Source organism: Sinohyriopsis cumingii, chromosome 19, assembly GCF_028554795.1.
Source record: "Sinohyriopsis cumingii isolate HCF-2022 chromosome 19, ASM2855479v2, whole genome shotgun sequence".
Classification (NCBI taxonomy): Eukaryota; Metazoa; Mollusca; class Bivalvia; order Unionida; family Unionidae; genus Sinohyriopsis; species Sinohyriopsis cumingii.
In genome coordinates, this window is record NC_142979.1 from 1724196 (window position 1) to 1743336 (window position 19141).

A 19141-nucleotide genomic window follows, 5' to 3' on the forward strand; every position below is an offset into this window, starting at 1 on the left:
TTCGGCCACGCATGCATACACATCGAAATTCCCACACACTTCTTGCAGGGTAAACAATGGCGTAATAACACAGTATCAGCGAATTGTTATACAGACATCAATACATTGCGTCACGTCAGTATATACACATATATATTTAATCTCATCGTACTACAATCTGACAAAATCAGACGCACGTCTGTACATTACAAATATTCAACAATGGCAAAATCTATAATCATATGAACATATGTGTTAGTCTACTATAAAATACCCACATAGTAAAGTACAATATTAACTCTTACGACGGCTAGCAAGTTATATAATTCTTTACAAATATCAACTCATTTCTTCAAAATATGCAAACATATTAACAAAACAAAGTAAATCTTCGTACTACGATTCTAGTACTAATAAAGTATACATACGACCTACAATTAAAATGCAGTCGCATTCCACAAAGACCGAACAAATATCTACTGACCTTTTGAAGCTTTCTGTACTTAGAATTTCCCGCTCTAAGATTTTCCCGCCAATAACGAATGGCTATTCGGAGTTACGCTAACCTCTTCTCTGAGTAATTTCTCTCAGCGAACTAACTTTTGCCGGAAAACGCAGAGATATCATTCTACCCAAATCAAGGTCTCCCCCCATCTCGATTCTGATTGGGTGGCGCTGTGCCCCTGTCCAATCGTCTTAGCGACCAGTTCAACCTGTCTGTCTGTTTGCAGGGGAAAGAAGTTAGGACACTCCCACTTCTTCAGGCAATTTCTTTCGATCTTGGAAACATTTCGACACCTAGGTGATAATTGGCTATCGGGCGCCTCGCAACTCCGATGTCCGGTTCTTCTATTCTAGCCACAACAGTCTTACGTAACGGATTAGTGCTAGCCTTCGGCAATGTTCGACATCAAACAATGACCCGTCAGAATTACCTTGATTATACACGTTTCAAACTGGGCTACTCTGGGTCGGGGTAAACATGACATTTACTTAACTTCGAAACTGAAGAACTTAACAACTAGTCTGGTTCCCCGAGAACTCTTCACTACACTAGACTTGTCTGGAATCAGGTCACAGTTAGTAGTTCCAGTTCTGTACTCAACAAATGTAGTTCTAGTCTATTTTTAGAAAAGATTTTCCTCTCTCATTTTGGTGGTGATAGAAGAGTTAAATTTATGCATTTTTGGTAGGGATTTAAAGGCAAGTGTTTATTCCTGAGAATCTGAGCTCAGGGTGTGGTTTCCGTGTGTATTTCAGCGACAGAGCACAGAGAGTAATAAGGCCTTGGTGATGATCCGGAAATATAATCCGTGTTCTATTTACATGCTGCTCTGTCCAGTCTCTCAAAAAATGTAGGTCAACCTTTGACAAGAACTTCACAGTGAAGTCATCTTTGAAGGTATTTTAGATCAACATATGATTTGTATTGATTGTCACACAGTGGAAAGGTCAGTATTGAGAAACAAATGTAGAGAACATATGGTAAAATTAATTGTGTTCTATGTCCTCATGGTGGCGAAGAGTGACGATATGGAGATCAGTCTCAGAACCGGACTTTTTAAAACTACGCACCTCCGAAATTGAAGATTTGACAACGGAATTTTACGTTATGAAAAAAGCACATGTTAACACATTTTTCTTAGGAAGAATTGAACTTAGTTTAAATAACAATCAAGAGATATATTAGAATGACCTTAGTAAGTCATAAAAACAAATGAAGGAATGGAGCCAAGTGTTTGGAACTATATTGTTAATCTTAACATTCTGATGTGACCTTGGAGTTAGTCGGCGTAGGGATAACAAAAAAATTTTATTTAAAAAGTTGGATAATAAATCGCCAGATAGTAGAGTCGCATATTAAGCCGCTATGGCGTTGCGTGCCGGATTATTGTTTTGTGGACTGGAGATGTCATTATCGTAACCAGTCTGAATGATACCACTCGAAACCCTTCGACTTGGTCCGTAGACTACGTTTAAGACTGTTAAAGTTCAGTAATTAAAACATTTAAATTAGCGTTTAATTCTGCCTCTGTGCTATTTGTTGATAATGTAGACCATGTGTGGATACATTATTGTACTTTGTATGTAGCGACATCATTAGATGCAGTGTAGCTTAATATCAAAGACGGAGTTTTGATTTGGCCCCATTCACTGTCACTCTAAGGTTCCGGGTTTGTCAGATCATGGCCCAACTCCAGGCAGACGTGCAACAGGCAGAGGTCAAAATAAAGGAACTAAATATCAAGAGCACGAAGACTGAAAGTTTCAGGTATAAAATTAGACCCGTTGTGCACGCTTGAAAATTAATCATTTTGTCCAGGACAAATTATCGGTTAGTGCATCTAATTTCTGTGTAGTATTCGCCCCCCCCCCCTTTTTAAAAACCAAAAGCACTAAGGGTATTTAAAAAAATCAGCAACATTATTATTTCAATTACCAGTTTATACTTTGTAATGTATACAAACAAATGGGAGGGGGTACGCTAATACAATACAGCATACAAGTTATACAGGTCATTATTACATGGGCTTTTTTCATTGCTTACAATGTATCTGTCAGTCATACATATAAATATTATTGTATTATTTTATACTGTATGTATGACTCACATTTAAATTGTAAGCAATGATATGAATCCCTATGATTATTATAGGTCATCTTGTGTCCCAGGGGGTCAATAGATTAACCAGAATAAAGTTATTTACCAGAATAAAGGTATCAAATAAAAATTACTGAATTTATTGTGTAATACTAAAAAAAAGGTGGAATGTTTAATCTCTTTTCAAACATATTTTGGTTTAGTTTTATTAATGCAATGCAAGCATGAGGACGATTTCAATTTTATGCATTTTGTAAGTGAAATTTGGGTTTTATTTGTAACTCGAACATTTGCAGTAAAGGGTGACATTGATATTTAACTTTATTTACATTAGGACATAGGGATGTAATTTATCTGCAATTGATTTTTTTTATACATATAAACTGTGTTTATAAAATTACATGTTTATATAAATTCGAGTAAATAAAGGATTCAAAAACCTTTAGTTGAGACTTGAATATATTTTTCGAATTAGCTTCCTTCTGTATAATGACCTTTTGGCCAGTCACTACTGCTGAACACCCCAGTAATTCATGTTTTGTGATTTTAATATGGTTGACATCCTTGGATTATTACACCTTTGCATTCAGTAGTGCTGATGAGGGAGCCCTTGAAAGTGAGGCCTTAAAATGAGTACCTCTTTGCTGAGTAAACATTCAGGGCCATTGTTTATACTTGACGACAATGATTTGGAAACTAATTCTCATTTGTTCATGCATTTAAACTTCAGTTACATGATGTGACCCCAAGTGACCTGGTAATTGGAAGTGATGATGAAAAGGCTATGATAAAAGCCATTTAATTTTTCAAACCATGTTCTCTGTGTTCATCATCTCCAGCAAAATGCAAAACAGAAAAGAACGGGCGATGCTGTCAGCAATGTCAACAGGAACCTCATCCTTGAAAAATCTTTAGTGAAAACTGACTTGTGACTACTGACTAGTGTTAGCTTTGATGTGAAATCTGATGAATTTCATGGTTTCATTTCTAACATTTCAGCAAATTTTCTCAGACACTTTGATCAACAGTTAAAAGATCCAATCAAGCGCAAGATACACTTACCCCTGTGTGAAGGTAAATTAAACAAATCTCAGACAAACAACAACAGTGAGTCTGTCAATCACATGCTCAAACAGGACATACAGTGGAAATTGCAACCATTAAATGGTGTTATTGATGGTGTTCTGGCAATGATTGATGTGCAGTTCATCGGACTTAAACAGATGATAGTTGGAGATGGACAGTATAAACTAACAGAAAATTGCGTATGTTTTGGTCTAAAAAATACTCTGGGTCTCCAAATCTGACAAGGACAAATAGATACATTACTTGAGACTTAAGAAATTTGTCACAAAAGACAAGAAATTTGTCACAAAAGACTCTAAAAATGTAACTCATCTGACAGAATGAAGATGGTAGTTGCCACTAAGAGCAAAGGTAAAAAACCTGGACAGAAAACAAATTGAAAATGAAAGAACCTGGACAATAAAACCTGGACATGTAACATTGACTCATAGACTAGGATTGCTGCTTATTATTGGAATAAAATATTTGTATAAACATATAACAATGTTAAGTTATTGGCAGTTTTCATTTGAGAACTCGATTATTTTTAACGGTAATTACCATTTTGTAAATACCATTTTTATTACATCACACTTGGTCGGTGATACAGACTCAATATCCTAAATTTAAAAAAAAAAGTCCCAATGAAATATTTTCATTCTCAATTGTGCATGATAACATTACGTCCTCTTTCCCATATTATATACCTTCCGACATCAATAATTCAGTGTGAATTGTGTTATTTTAGATTGTTTTACATTTAATTAAGAGTACATATTTTCTTTATATAATGGGATTTATTATTATCTAGTGTCTAACATTGTTGCATTTTTTAATTTTATATTTGTCCAGTGTCTTCCTTGAAAACTGGAAATGCTAGCTTTCTATTATTATACATGTATTTGAATTTGTGTTATTATGCACTTGATTTAACTTAATTCATAATAAACCTAATCAAATAAGCAGGTGTTTCTTTTTCTTCATCAGAATTTTGGTGGAAAAATACAGTTAACTTTTATATAAGGAGAATTTGGGCATCAAAACAAACCCCCAAAAAACTAGCATCTAAGTATCCCTGAATCTTTAGTGACTAAAAGGTCTAAGACATCGCTTGTTTAAGCTGCCTTAATGATCAGCACTACTGACCATGAGAGTAAACAAAATTGGAAGTAAATTAATTTAAACTTACAGTACTATGCTTTGCAAACAATTCTGGTTTAGTTTTAATTTTCACATTTTTTATTGCAGCATCATATAATTTTCCCACAGAAGATTCTTTCCTGTAAAATGCGCTAAGTGTCAGAATATTTTAAAGCAAGTCAGACCGTACCTGTTGTAATCAATATGTAATTTACATTTAATATCAATGTCACCAGTTACTGCAGATGTTTGAGTTGCAAAAGGTGGTAAATGGTGGCCAATGAATTGATGATTCCATTTCAGTAATGAGTGCCTTTTTTAGAATTGAATTTCACATATCATCATATGGCTGTTATTCATTTTTTTTTTCTATCTGTATTCCTAGGAAGGTGATTATATACACGCAAAAATCAATGATAAAGTACGAGGATATCTTTGGATAAGGTCCACTTATAGGTGTTATCCTGAATAAAATGGATTGAATGTTGTGAGTTGTGATGTCACATGCAATAATGATAATAATGTCTAAATTAATTGTTAATTTAAATGTTTAAAGCACCATCATTTTCAATGCTATTTAATTATGAAGTTTGAAAACTATAAATTGTGAAGTTACTTTTAATTAGATTTCATTATTGTGAAATGTTTGGCATATAATTAAAGAAAGGATAAAAAGTCTATTCAACTTAGATGAAACTTGTATGATTTTGAGAATTGTCACTGCTGTTTATACTACCTTATTTTAACTGTATCTGTTAGAGTAGAAGGTTGTCATGCATGGTGTATACAATTTCTATGTACTTTTATTTTTATTGGTGGAATTGTATGTGGAAAAACCATGTACCTTAAAATATATATTCTGTGTTTTCATTTTAAAACCATGTACCTTAAGATATATATTGGGTGTTTTCATTTTAAAACCATGTACCTTAAGATATATATTGGGTGTTTTCATTTTAAAACCATGCACCTTAAGATATATATTGGGTGTTTTCATTTTAAAACCATGCACCTTAAGATATATATTGGGTGTTTTCATTTTAAAACCATGCACCTTAAGATATATATTGGGTGTTTTCATTTTAAAACCATGCACCTTAAGATATATATTAGGTGTTTTCATTTTAAAACCATGCACCTTAAGATATATATTGGGTGTTTTCATTTTAAAACCATGCACCTTAAGATATATATTGGGTGTTTTCATTTTAAAACCATGCACCTTAAGATATATATTGGGTGTTTTCATTTTAAAACCATGCACCTTAAGATATATATTGGGTGTTTTCATTTTAAAACCATGCACCTTAAGATATATATTGGGTGTTTTTATTTTAAAACCATGCACCTTAAGATATATATTGGGTGTTTTCATTTTAAAACCATGCACCTTAAGATGTAAATTGGGTGTTTTCATTTTAAAACCATGCACCTTAAGATATATATTGGGTGTTTTCATTTTAAAACCATGCACCCTAAGATATATATTGGGTGTTTTCATTTTAAAACCATGCACCTTAAGATATAAATTGGGTGTTTTCATTTTAAAACCATGCACCTTAAGATATAAATTGGGTGTTTTCATTTTAAAACCATGCACCTTAAGATATATATTGGGTGTTTTCATTTTAAAACCATGCACCTTAAGATATATATTGGGTGTTTTCATTTTTAAACCATGTACCTTAAGATATATATTCAGGGATCGTCCTGGGCTTCGCCAATGTCGCAAATTGCGATTTTTTTTCCTTATTGGCGACAAAAATATCCCATCTGGCGATTTTTTTGGCGACAGACTTTTTGGTTATTTAATTTGTACATACAATCATAGATTTAGACTGGATAAATTAAAAGGGAGAACGAAAGGAAGCCACAAACTTGACTAAGCAATGCATTGGAATCAATCTGTTACACAAACAATCCTTTGTTCGTATTGACAACCCCATCTTTACAGTGCATTGTTACATCATAATCTGCTTATGCTGACATCTGGGCTGAGTACTGTATGCTGTGATACAGTCAATCATGCTACCGAACTATACCTACAACTGACCGACTTCTGAAGACGCGAATAGAACAGATACAATTAATTGAATGTCTAAATCTTCTGTTGTTGTTGTTTTTTTTGTTTTTTTTTACATATACCAGTACAATAGTTTTGCTGAACCTTCATAGAAAACTGATAACCTTTGAAGTACCGACTACTGTGTATAAATACAAAGGAAATGGAAAAATCTCAATCACAATTATGTCTGTCGCCAGTGCAGCATTTTACTCATTGATCTTTTCCTTTTGCCATCAATCCGTGTTACGGCTGCTGACACTTAAACTCCGAAACGAGAAATAGCACAAAAAAAACAACAACCAGTTTTGCATAATTAATAATGATTATTTATTTCTCAAAATACAAGAGTGAAAGAATCTCTAAATTGGGTGTGAATTTATGCTTATATATACGGTCCAATATTGCCAGGTGTTGACTCGTGTAAGTTTCATTCGTGGGAATGGAGATCCTATTTTGTTTGTCGAGAAAATTTATACAGCATTCAGTGATCATTCTTGGGATTTAGGAAGCAATTCACTACAAGCTTTGTGAAGCTAGCCATGGGGGGGGGACTGCTGATAGACTACTGGTGTCACCTGTCAGTGCTGTGGACTGTGAACGGTGGATTCAGTAAGATGAACCTCACAAAAACTGACATCAGAAATAAACTCTGCATCTCATCTCTTGAGAATTTCATGAGAATCAGCATGTACAGATGTGAAAAATTAGACTTTGAAACTGCATTCAACAAGTGGGCAGCCCTAAAATTGCGACGGATCTTCATGTAACACTTTGTAAGATTTTGTTAATGCTTGTTGTAATTAAAGAATTAACTAACCCATCTTTTGTAATTTTCATTGCCTGTTACATTAATAGACTGAATTAACACTTGGAAAAATGTACACTACTTGTTCTGGCGACACTTTTTGAAAATTGGCGACAAAATATTGAGGTAGGCGAATTTTTTGGCGACAGCTTTTTAAAAGCCAGGACCATCCCTGTATATTAGGCATTTCCATGTTAAAACCATGTAATTTAATATATATATATATATATATATATATATATATATATATATATATATATATATATATATATATTGTTTCCATTTTAAAACCATGTAACTTAAGATATATATTAAGCATTTCCATTTTAAAACCATGTAACTTAAGATATATATTTGGCGTTTCCATGTTAAAACCATGTAATTTAATATATATATATATATATATATATATATATATATATATATATATATATATATATATATATATATATATTAGATGTTTCCATTTTAAAATCATGTACCTTAAGATGTATATTAGGCATTTCCATTTTAGAAAAATGCATGGCTTTAACATTGTACTCCCCATTAATGACTACATTTTTCCCAATTACATAAGTTTGCACTGGCAGATCAAGGTATGGTCTGTAATTTGTAGGATAAGAAAGGATTAAATAATTCTAAGTTTCAGTGTGATTGTGTTGGGTAAATACTTTCAAAGACAATGGGGTATGATTCAGAATGGATTGGAGGCTGACTGTAGTCCTGTATATTTTATGGATTGCTGTGAAACTTGTTAAAATACTATGGTTATTGTCAGATGATGCACATATCAAGATGCTTTGATCCTATATTTGTTGGAGTCATTGCCCCTGTTTCTTCCAGTTTAATGCAGTGTATTTCACAATTTAATTAGCACAACTAGTCCCACATTTTTTTATGGGTTACCGTGAAATGTGGTGACTCTGTGAGCAATATCTTCACCGTGCCTTTGGTTGCGTGATAAAAAGAGACACATCATATTGAAATTCATGTTTATTTATTTAAGGGAGCTTTATTATTCCTTTAAGGGAGCTTTATTGAAATTCCTATGCAGGTTCTAAAGACAGAGGTATTTGAGAATTAATTTAAACTTTATGAAAGTCTGCATCAGAAAATAGAAAGTTATTGTATAGAGATTTTTTTCTTACAGATTTTTCTATTAAAAGTTGTGAACAAGACAAGAAAATATTTTTCTTTAATAGATTATAAAACAACAGAATACAAATTAATTTTTGCAGTGCACTGTTATATAAAATATGTTAAGTATAGCACAAAATGTAAATGGATAAACATACCCTTATTTATGCTGTGGCTTTGCTTACTGATCATGTTACACCAGGCAGAATAGAAATCTGTAAAATTCATATGTTTAGTCTAAGTTTACACCTTAGCTGTAGTTGTGCAATAGGCAGTTGGCACTCCATGTTTGAACTCAGTGTCCAGAAATGTACTGTTAGCAATGGATGGCTTCAAACAGAGCTTTGTATGTGTTGGATTTGCAGTACATGTAGATATTGTTTGTTGTTACCTTTTGATTGGCTGACAGTGTATGATCTCAGTGTTATCTTGATGTGTTGCATTTCAGCATATGCTTGTTCTTTGTACAGTGTTATGTTGCATAGGATATCTGTCAAAGTTTCAATAAATATAAAAAAATAAATATTTTAATTTTTTTTACCATATAAAAGTCCGGAGGTTTCTGCTAAAACTTACTTTTGAGTCTTCCATATCTGTTGTTTTTTAGTCCTCCGGCCCCATATCTGTTGTTTTTTTGTCCTCCAAACCCAATTTGTTGCCCCTCTAAAGTTGAATAATTCTCATATTATTGTTGAAGTGTTAATCTCCGGCCCCATATCTGTTGTTTTTTTGTCCTCCAAACCCAATTTGTTGCCCCTCTAAAGTTGAATAATTCTCATATTATTGTTGAAGTGTTAATCTTATTAAAGATGGTCAAGTCACTACTTCCTGATATGTTTGTGAAAGTGAAGAAGCGATGAAATGAAAATGTTGTAAAGAGATTGGAGATTCATTAACAATTAAACACAGTTGCTTTAGGAGTAACTGAGAAGATGAATTGACTAATATTCTGCATACAAGGTCTAACCAAGGATGCATGAGTTCTAAAACATCACACATGAACGTGATAATATTGTGGTTGGCTTGGAACAGATAAGGAGATTTGCAAAATTTGGTCAGGAATTTTCAGATGAAATTGATTAGTCTTCAGAGTTATTGCAAATGGGCACAAACTATAGTCTGATAATACAAACCCGTTTGTTTGTACCCCCCTACCAATTTAAATAATGGAAACCTTTAATGTGATAAAAAGTGCAAGGAACTTAGTCAATTCATTCATTGATTTATAGTTTCTAACCTGACTCTGAGTAGAGTGGCCCTAACACCATCATCTTATGCGTGTTTCATGCTTAACGGAAGTTTTCAGTGCAGTAGACGGACATGCTCGGATCCATTTCCAGTTTCTGGACAAGTCCATTTTCAGCAAAGGGGTGTATCACGACTACAGATGTACATACATAAGTTGTCTGCTTCCGATATTTACCTTGTCGAATCAAGCAAAGGAAAATGACAACTATGCTTTTCATGTGGATTTACCAAGTGGTTTGATTTCTATGTTCATGTATGCAGAGGGATATAATTCTAAACTCTCAATGTTATGTAATTTACGCAATTATTCAGCATTTGCCAAACAGGATGAACTACCTCATTATGTTGTCTGATGGAAATAAACTAGCCTATAGTGTACGCAATATGGCAACGTGTTAGTATGGAAAGTCCATTAAGGATGAAATGGTGCAAGGGATGCCAGCATTAGTGCCATTCTGGTCACAGCCATGTTAGAAATTATAAATCAAAGATTCAATTGACTTAGTTCTGTGCACTTTCTATCACATTAAATGTTCTCGTTTTTTAAATCGGTAGGGGGGGTACAAACAAACGGGTTTGTGTTAATCAGACTATAGTGCTACTGAACAAATTTCCATTTTTTACATATTAAAATATGCAGTTCAGTTCTTTCATATTAACTTATTGCCTTTCACACACACTATACCTGTAACACAATCATTTTTATAATTTTACACATCTAAATTGGTGGCAGTCCATATCATTATTGATATTAACACTTAAGGATTATATACTGTCACTGGATCAAGGTTTTCTCTAGAGTCAGCCTTAATTTTCCTCAAAATGGAAAATGTTCTTTCATTGTCTGCATTGGAATTTGGGAGTGTTAGTACAACTCTGCTGAGTGCACCAAGAAGTTTAAGTTGTTTCCTGCCTGATGGTAGAGTCAGAGTGCTGACTGTGTGTCAAAACTGCTTAAGATCGGTATTGTCTTGGTCAAATTTTTGAACTTCTTCTTTGGGAGTCTGAATGAAGTCATGAATTTAATCTTCCATTGTAGTTCTCTTGCCCATGGTTAATGTCATGAATGTCTGTGGCAGCTTCACCACTGCAATACAAAATGCCAAACATTAGAACTTTGAAATTTACCTGCCATGGATATATAATAGGTACATTCATATGTTAAAAGGCAACTCTGTTTCTAATGAACTTTGTTTTCTATGCTGCAATCAAGATATCAAGAAATAATTCATGACCATGCATTCTTATTGTAGGAAGAACTTATTTCCAATTTTCAAAGTAATAAAATGGTCAGTGAGATATTTTTCTTGACATCTGTGAGTAGGTTGACCAACACTTCAAGGACTTGATTGAAGTGGAAGTAAGCTTTGTGATCATTGCATTGATAGAAGTGGAAGTATGCTTTGTGATCATTGCATTGATTGAAGTGGAAGTATGCTTTGTGATCATTGCATTGATTGAAGTGGAAGTGTGCTTTGTGATCATTGCATTGATTGAAGTGGAAGTATGCTTTGTGATCATTGCATTGATAGAAGTGGACGTATGCTTTGTGATCATTGCATTGATAGAAGTGGAAGTATGCTTTGTGATCATTGCATTGATTGAAGTGGAAGTATGCTTTGTGATCATTGCATTGATTGAAGTGGAAGTATGCTTTGTGATCATTGCATTGATTGAAGTGGAAGTATGCTTTGTGATCATTGCATTGATTGAAGTGGAAGTATGCTTTGTGATCATTGCATTGATTGAAGTGGAAGTATGCTTTGTGATCATTGCATTGATAGAAGTGGAAGTAAGCTTTGTGATCATTGCATTGATTGAAGTGGAAGTAAGCATTGTGATCATTGCATTGATTGAAGTGGAAGTATGCTTTGTGATCATTGCATTGATTGCAGTGGAAGAACATATCAATATGAACGTCTTGCAGAGGCAGAGCCATTATGCGCTGCATGCATCTATTTTTTCAAAACATGGGATTTCCCTCTCTCTAACTTTTGATGAAGACTTGATGTTTCTAATGCAATTGGCCCAAGGAAGATTTCTCTGAAATATAGAAGCTTTTGCAGTGGTTTCATAAGGTTTAAATCCTGAATTTACAATTCTGTCCATATAGTTCTTGTGGAATTTTACTAAAAGAGTTAAAAACAAAAATAATCACTGTAGTGAAATTTTCCGTTAAAGGTACCCATCACAGCTTTTCATTTCCCGCCGGCCATGCAGACTGATAATACTATTTCACAGTTTACCCATCAATAGTTGATAATTATCAATATTGATCAAAGAAGATAAGAAAACCTACCTTATATTGGATTAGCGATTATTTATTTCACTTCTAGGTATCAAATGTTGTTTTAGTGTTAGAAGATTGTCCATTTAAAGAACTGATGATGTATACATTATTGCATCACACCCATTATGACTTTAAGTGTAACATGCAGATGCCATCATCGTTTAACAACAACTATCAAATCCAGAAAATGATTATCACTTGCTAATATTATTGATGAAAACGAAGACCTCATTCATCCCAGGCATTACAGATTAATTCTTGTATTGTACCCATATTATTTCTATTGTTATTATTGTTATTATTATTATCATACAATTGTGATAATGATTTCTTATGAACAATAAAATAGTTATACTTTAGTGATACATACATAAATATTTTATCCAAGCATGGAAAGGTGAACTCTGCTGATCCAGTGTTACAAGGTGGAATTCCAAGGAGTCTTGTGGATATCCTATGTACACTTTTCTGTGACTTTCTTGTCCCACTGTGGACCCAAAACTTGGGTCACAATGTGAGTAGTTTTTACCATTTGTATGTGAACTTTGTGCAATTTCTGCATGCAGAAATATTATGTTCACTGGACTTGAAAAATGATAAGTTACCAGAAACAGATTATTTTCAGCTGCAAAGTTTGTTAAAAGTGTCTTGGCATGTGTAACTTTATGCACATTTGATGCAGATCATGTGGCCATGGATTGCAATGATATCATGTTTGTTGTCATGGTTAATATGCTTTTATGAGATGGTGGTTTCTGCATGATGTGTGATGTCATTCTTGCCACCATAACAGACTTTAAAATAGCTTTACAGGATGAGCAGAATGCACATATATGTTCTTTTGGACTTGATTGGAATCACTGAAATTTCCATTTCCAACCATCACTTTATTTGACCAACCTAGTTTTATCACTTGATCTCTTCCATAATCCAGACATAATCATTTAATATCTTTATTCCTGTCCATACATAGTATGGGCTCTAATCCATCTCAACAACTTGATGCACTGAAGCAGAACACTCCTTGCAGAGAGAATCATAGTAATGTTTACAATAATTAACATCTTTTATCCTTTCTGAATTGCTTCTCTCAGACAGTGTAATTCATGTTGACAAACTTCAAACAATCAAAACAGCTGACCATGCTGATAAAATCAAAGGGAAATTAGCAACTAAATTATCACAGGCAGTATTATTGTAAATATACTACACTGGAACCAAAATGTAAGAAAAAGAAAAAAGTAAATTTTTCACTGTAAATTTGTGTGTATGTGGGAGATTTCAGTGAGTGATAGGTGGAGGGGAGACAACCCTAGTCTCGAGAGAAAAACCAGATAATACAGATTTATATGTATTATTACAAAGAAAAAGTACTTATTGCATGCAAATTGTGCATAATAATAGTAAAAACAACATTGCATAATAACATTACTTCAGTCTGTCCATCATGGTTGATTACTTAGAAGTGGGTCCTTTTCCTCACTGGACTTTTATACTCTGATTAACTCTCTTGAAGCAGAGTCCAAGATTTTGATTGACTGGTTCACTGTTAACAAAATGTGAGCCAATCCTGACATGTTGGAAGCACTAGTTACTGGTAAACAGATATTCAGTATGAAGCCTGCATTAAACATATTAAGAAACTGAAACTGTTTTGAATTGACTTTGATTAAACTGCAATTAAGCAGTCTCTGAAGGAAAGCTTCAAGGCAACTGTCTTGAAACATATTGGTCAGAGGCTAACTAGACTGAACAAAGTGACGATCTTGCATACATTTATTCTTTTCAGTTCAGTTTCTGTTCCTTAGCCACGCATTCTTGCAGTGACATGTACAATACTAAATTTGACAAAATACAAGAGCATGCTGAGATTTGTGTATGATACTTCATGATATTTCGCAAGCAGCTATCATAAATTCTTACTTCTGGCAAAAAATGCCAACCCTAAAGGTGTGCAGACTTCAGGTTATGGCCCTTGAAACTTTCAAAATTCTGAATAAGCATACTGCCAAATGTTTGGATGATTTAATATGTTTTAAACAAAATTAATATAATTTTAGATATTCAAATATTTTATATGTCCCAAGAATTAAAATCTCAACATTTGGGAAAAAATTATTTTTAATGTGCAGCTGCCATTCTATGGAATGAGCTACAAAATCAATTTAAATTTATTTAGATCTTTATTTCTATCCTGGAATGGTAAAAACTGTAAATGTAATTACCTGTAAATAATAACCCCCCTCCACCATGATGGTGATGGCTAATGTTTGTGCTAGCATTTTTTTCTTTTATCTGTCCTTGTCTTGTATGCTATCAGGTGCCTTACTTTAGTTCATTTCTGTCTAAGCAAGGCATAAGCTGCATTGCAGCATACCATTTAGTCCTAATTGGGCGCTTCTGCATTTAATTTAAATTAAAAAATTTACAGTAATTTTTATATTAATTATCCAAAAGTTTGCTTTTAATTTATCCAGACACTAAATTTACTTTTATCATTTGTATTACTGCCTTTTAAAATGCTTTGCTTGCTCATGTTTCAAGTTATGCACTGTGTGTAACTACATATTATGCTGTTTTTATGTCTTGCCAAGTATGAATGTTGTAATTACTTATTTGTTTTATGTAACGTCAGTAAAATGCTCATTAGAGCTTATGTTGAATTGTTGTTTTAAATACTGCTGGTGCTAAATAAATCTAATCTTATCATCTTCTTTTCTTTTCTCTTTTTTTCCCTTCCCTTCCCACAATCTGAACAAACCAAAGTCATACCCACCCACCCCTGAAAATGACCCCATAATTGTTAGTGAAGAGTCCTCCATGATTTTAAATTGAAGAAAAATTGTGAATTATTTCATACATTCAATGCTAAATTAATGTATATAATTTTTATCATTTTAACTTTTTGTTTAAGCCCCAATTTTAAGTTCCAGAATAGAACCAGTATATAGGCTAATTATCGACTTATTTAAAAAAATGAAATGAAAACAGAATATTTCAAATTGAATGAGGCAAATAATTGGAAGGAATCGAGATTGTGCAGTACATCATTATCAATGCACTCACAATGTTGAAATTATCCTCAAAGAGAAATAAAATACTAAGAAAACTTTTCTCAAAATTTACAACAAAATATCTCATGATGAATTTTTTAAAATGGAGGCAGTGATTGGGGAAAACCATTGAAATATTGGTCTGAGATAATATATTTCTTTTAGGCCTTTCATGTTTTATTTTATACATGCTGCATACACATGTATAATCTTGGCTATAAGGTAATTAAAAAAAGTTTTAAAAAAAAGTTATTTTCAATTTAAATTCTGTACACAGTGGATGGGTGTGACGTATTTTTCTTTCTTTTAGTTGATTTGATAGATTTTTTTCTACCGTTTCCATGATATCTTTATTGAGGTAAGACTAGGTTTTCAGTGGTGTTTGAAACATTGTCTAAATCCGTACTTGATATTAAGAACAATTGGTGATGATTGCTTGTAATAGGCTTGGTATGAAATTGGCCATATGCTGTACTCAAGCAAATAACCTAATGAAACTTTCTTGTTGTTTTTCCTATTTTATCCTTGCTTCATAATTTCTGCAAACTAGACCAGTTTACTCCCTCAGAAGAGAAGAAGAAATAATTGAAGGGAGTTGTTTTGCACAAGTGTTGACTATATGTGGCACACAAGATCTGTTATTTATATCAAAATAATCATTCCACTTATGGTTATGGATGGTCAGCTTATTTTGTGATGATGTCACAGCTGTAAATGGATCCTTAATTAAGGGAGGTAATTGGTAGTTTTGGACTAAGTAACTCTAACTTTCAGGCTAACAGCTTGGTGGGAATAAAATTGTACTGGGATAGTATATTTTAGATTTATTAAGAATTCAGCAAAAATATACATACTGTAGATTCATCTGCTTATGACCTTTTATTTTACTGTATTGAAAGAAATGCTGGAAATATTAGAAATTTTCAGATACTTTACATCGGAGATCTTGGGTGTTGATGTAGAAGTTTGATTTGCAGATTAGTTTTATGGGGTTTAATGGCATTTTGCATCACATGACATGCTATACTTGGCTGCCAGTATATTTGATGAAGAACCTGGAAAGAACCACCATCGTACAGGAAGCTATTGGCAGTCTTTCTCACTTATCCATGTTGGTGAAGCTGAGGTCTGAACCTACACTGACAGGTGAGATATAAGTGATCTCTAACAGCAAGTGCCTTAGACCATTCAGCCACTTGGCAAGTACTTTAGACCATTCAGCCACTTGACAAGTGCCTTAGACCACTCAGCCACTTGACAAGTACCTTAGACCATTCGACCACTTGGCAAGTGCCTTAGACCACCACTCAGCCATTTGGCAAGTGCCTTAGACCACTCAGCCATTTGGCAAGTGCCTTAGACCACTCAGCCATTTGGCAAGTACCTTCGACCACTCAGCCATTTGGCAAGTGTAGCTCTACATTCTCTGAACACCATGAATAATATTAATTCAATTACATTATGTTAATTTGGTTAAAAAGTAAAGAGTCATGAGACTTGACACATGAAAGACAAAAATTGTTTTGCATTTTCAAACTTGCATTAAACCATCAAAGAAAACACAACCAACACGTATTTGTACATACTTAAATTAGGTTTGTTTCATCATTTGTGTGTTTGTACAATTATGCCACTGCACTTTTTGTCATATCAAACCATGGGATAAATTGTGTGTTTGTATAATTATGCCACTGCACTATATACCACATCAAAAACCATGGGATAAATTTTGTGTATGTATAGTTATGTCAATGCACTATTTACCACATCAAAAACCATTAGATAAATTGGGAATAGTTAGCAGAATGTTGTGTATTAAAAATGGGTGAGTTATTTAACTTGATTTTAATTGTCTTTCAGATTTATTTAACTTGATTGTAATTGTCTTTCAGATTATATTTAGTAACATGGAATGTTGGAGCCAAAGGTCCACCTGCTGATCTGAATGACCTCCTTGATTTGACAACAAAACCTTTGCCAGATATATATGCAGTTGGGTATGTGGAGAACTAACATTTTGTATGAGAAAGAGAAAGAAATTATGACATACAGAAAGATTTCTTAATATAAAATTGTATACATTAATCAAGCTTTTTACACGTAAGTCTGACCTGGAACACAATGTTGTTTGTGCAGTTTTTCATTTTTACATTTGTAGAACTTTATTTTTAGTCAATACCATGTAATTATTATTGTGCTGTTAATGGTAATTATGTACATACATACATGCATACGTATGTAGGTAGGTAGGTATGTACATACATACATAGATACATACATACATACATACATACATACATACATACATACATACATACATACACACATACACACATATTGACTGTGTAATATCTCTCTGCAGTTTTCATAGCTACCTATAAATTTCAGTGTTTGCTATCTCATGTAATCTGTTGGAAAAGAATGACACACATAGGTTATGTGCCATCAAATGCATACATGCATACATACGTAGGTAGGTAGGTACATACATACATACATACATACATACATACATACATACATACATACACGCATATTGACTGTGTAATATATCTCTGCAGTTTTCATAGCTACCTATAAATTTCAGTGTTTGCTATCTTATGTAATCTGTTGAAAAAGAATGACACACAAAGGTTATGTGCCATCAGATTAATTTTTGGAAGATTGTCCATTGCCCAGCATCCTGAAATAACTAAAAGTTTTGTTTCAGGCAACAATAGGCATCACAGCACAGCCCACTCAGGATGAAAAATCAGTTTGTATTGGCACATTCTGGGTCTGTTAGTTATTTATGTCAGGTGTTGTATGTTTGCAAAAGGTTTGATACCTGCTTGGCAAAGTCTGTCATGCATAATTTTCTTGCTTCCTGTCATTGCTTCATGGCCTAGTGGTTAGAGTGTCTGCCTTGGATGCAGGAGGTCGCAGTGTTACCTGTTTAGGCTCGAATAAACAGTAACAAAGAAAAAGTGAAGACAACAAGCTTTGAAAAGTACTTGGCAACCCTTTCATCCCAAATGGCATCATTTTATATTGATAAAGTCCATCTGGAGTCACGAATGCCAAAATTTCCTTTGCTCTTTCCGTTAGTGGAATTTGCCAAAATCCTTTCAGAAGGTCAAATTTTGTGATATACTTGGCATTTCCGATCATATCAATACAGTCATCGATTCTTGGTGATGGAAATGAACTTTTTTCACACTATTAACCTTCCTGTAATCAGTGCACATACAGAAAGTTTCATCTGGTTTTGGAACAAGTATGCATGGTAACTCCAGTCACTTTTACTGGGCACTATAAAATCATTCTCCAACAAATACTTTCTTTTATCAGGTATTCCTGTTTGAGAGGGTTCATCCTGTATGGGTGTTGTTTCACAGGTTTGGAATTTACAATTTCAGCGTCATGGAACATCTGGAAATAAGTGCTCATATCCAAATAATAACTGTTTTAAATTCATTTCTTTCTTGCTGTTGCAAATATGAAAGTTTTCTGTCCAGATCTTTCATAATTTCTGAATTCCGAAGATTTGTCACTCCAATATCAGTAGAATCCAATGATATTCCTTCACTTAAATCTTCACTGAGTTTGACAGGTACAACTAAATTGAACTACTCCGGTGGCCTAGTGGTTAGAGCGTCCGCTTCAGATGCAGGAGGTCATGGGTTTGATGCCTGGCCGAGTCATACCAAAGACTTACAAAAATGGTGCTAACAACTGCCTTGCTTGGCACTCAGCATTGAGAGGTTAGTGTTAGGAC

General features: G+C 33.7%; 1 protein-coding gene across 3 annotated transcripts in view; it reads left to right on the top strand.

Annotated features, from left to right (window-relative positions):
- The first annotated feature begins 1929 nt into the window (after positions 1-1929).
- LOC149775044 (inositol polyphosphate 5-phosphatase K-like) overlaps positions 1930-19141 on the top strand; it is a 76727-nt gene continuing 59515 nt past the window's right edge. For 2 of the 3 annotated variants that reach the window (XM_089943888.1, XM_089943889.1), the window contains exons 1-2: positions 1930-2251; positions 17277-17381. In XM_089943888.1, the coding sequence (XP_089800014.1) occupies positions 2166-2251; positions 17277-17381 (191 nt within the window). In that variant the 5' untranslated portion in view covers positions 1930-2165. Of the gene's footprint in view, positions 2252-12719; positions 12846-17276; positions 17382-19141 lie in introns of all 3 variants that reach the window. The other variant, XM_089943891.1, reaches the window with a different exon arrangement.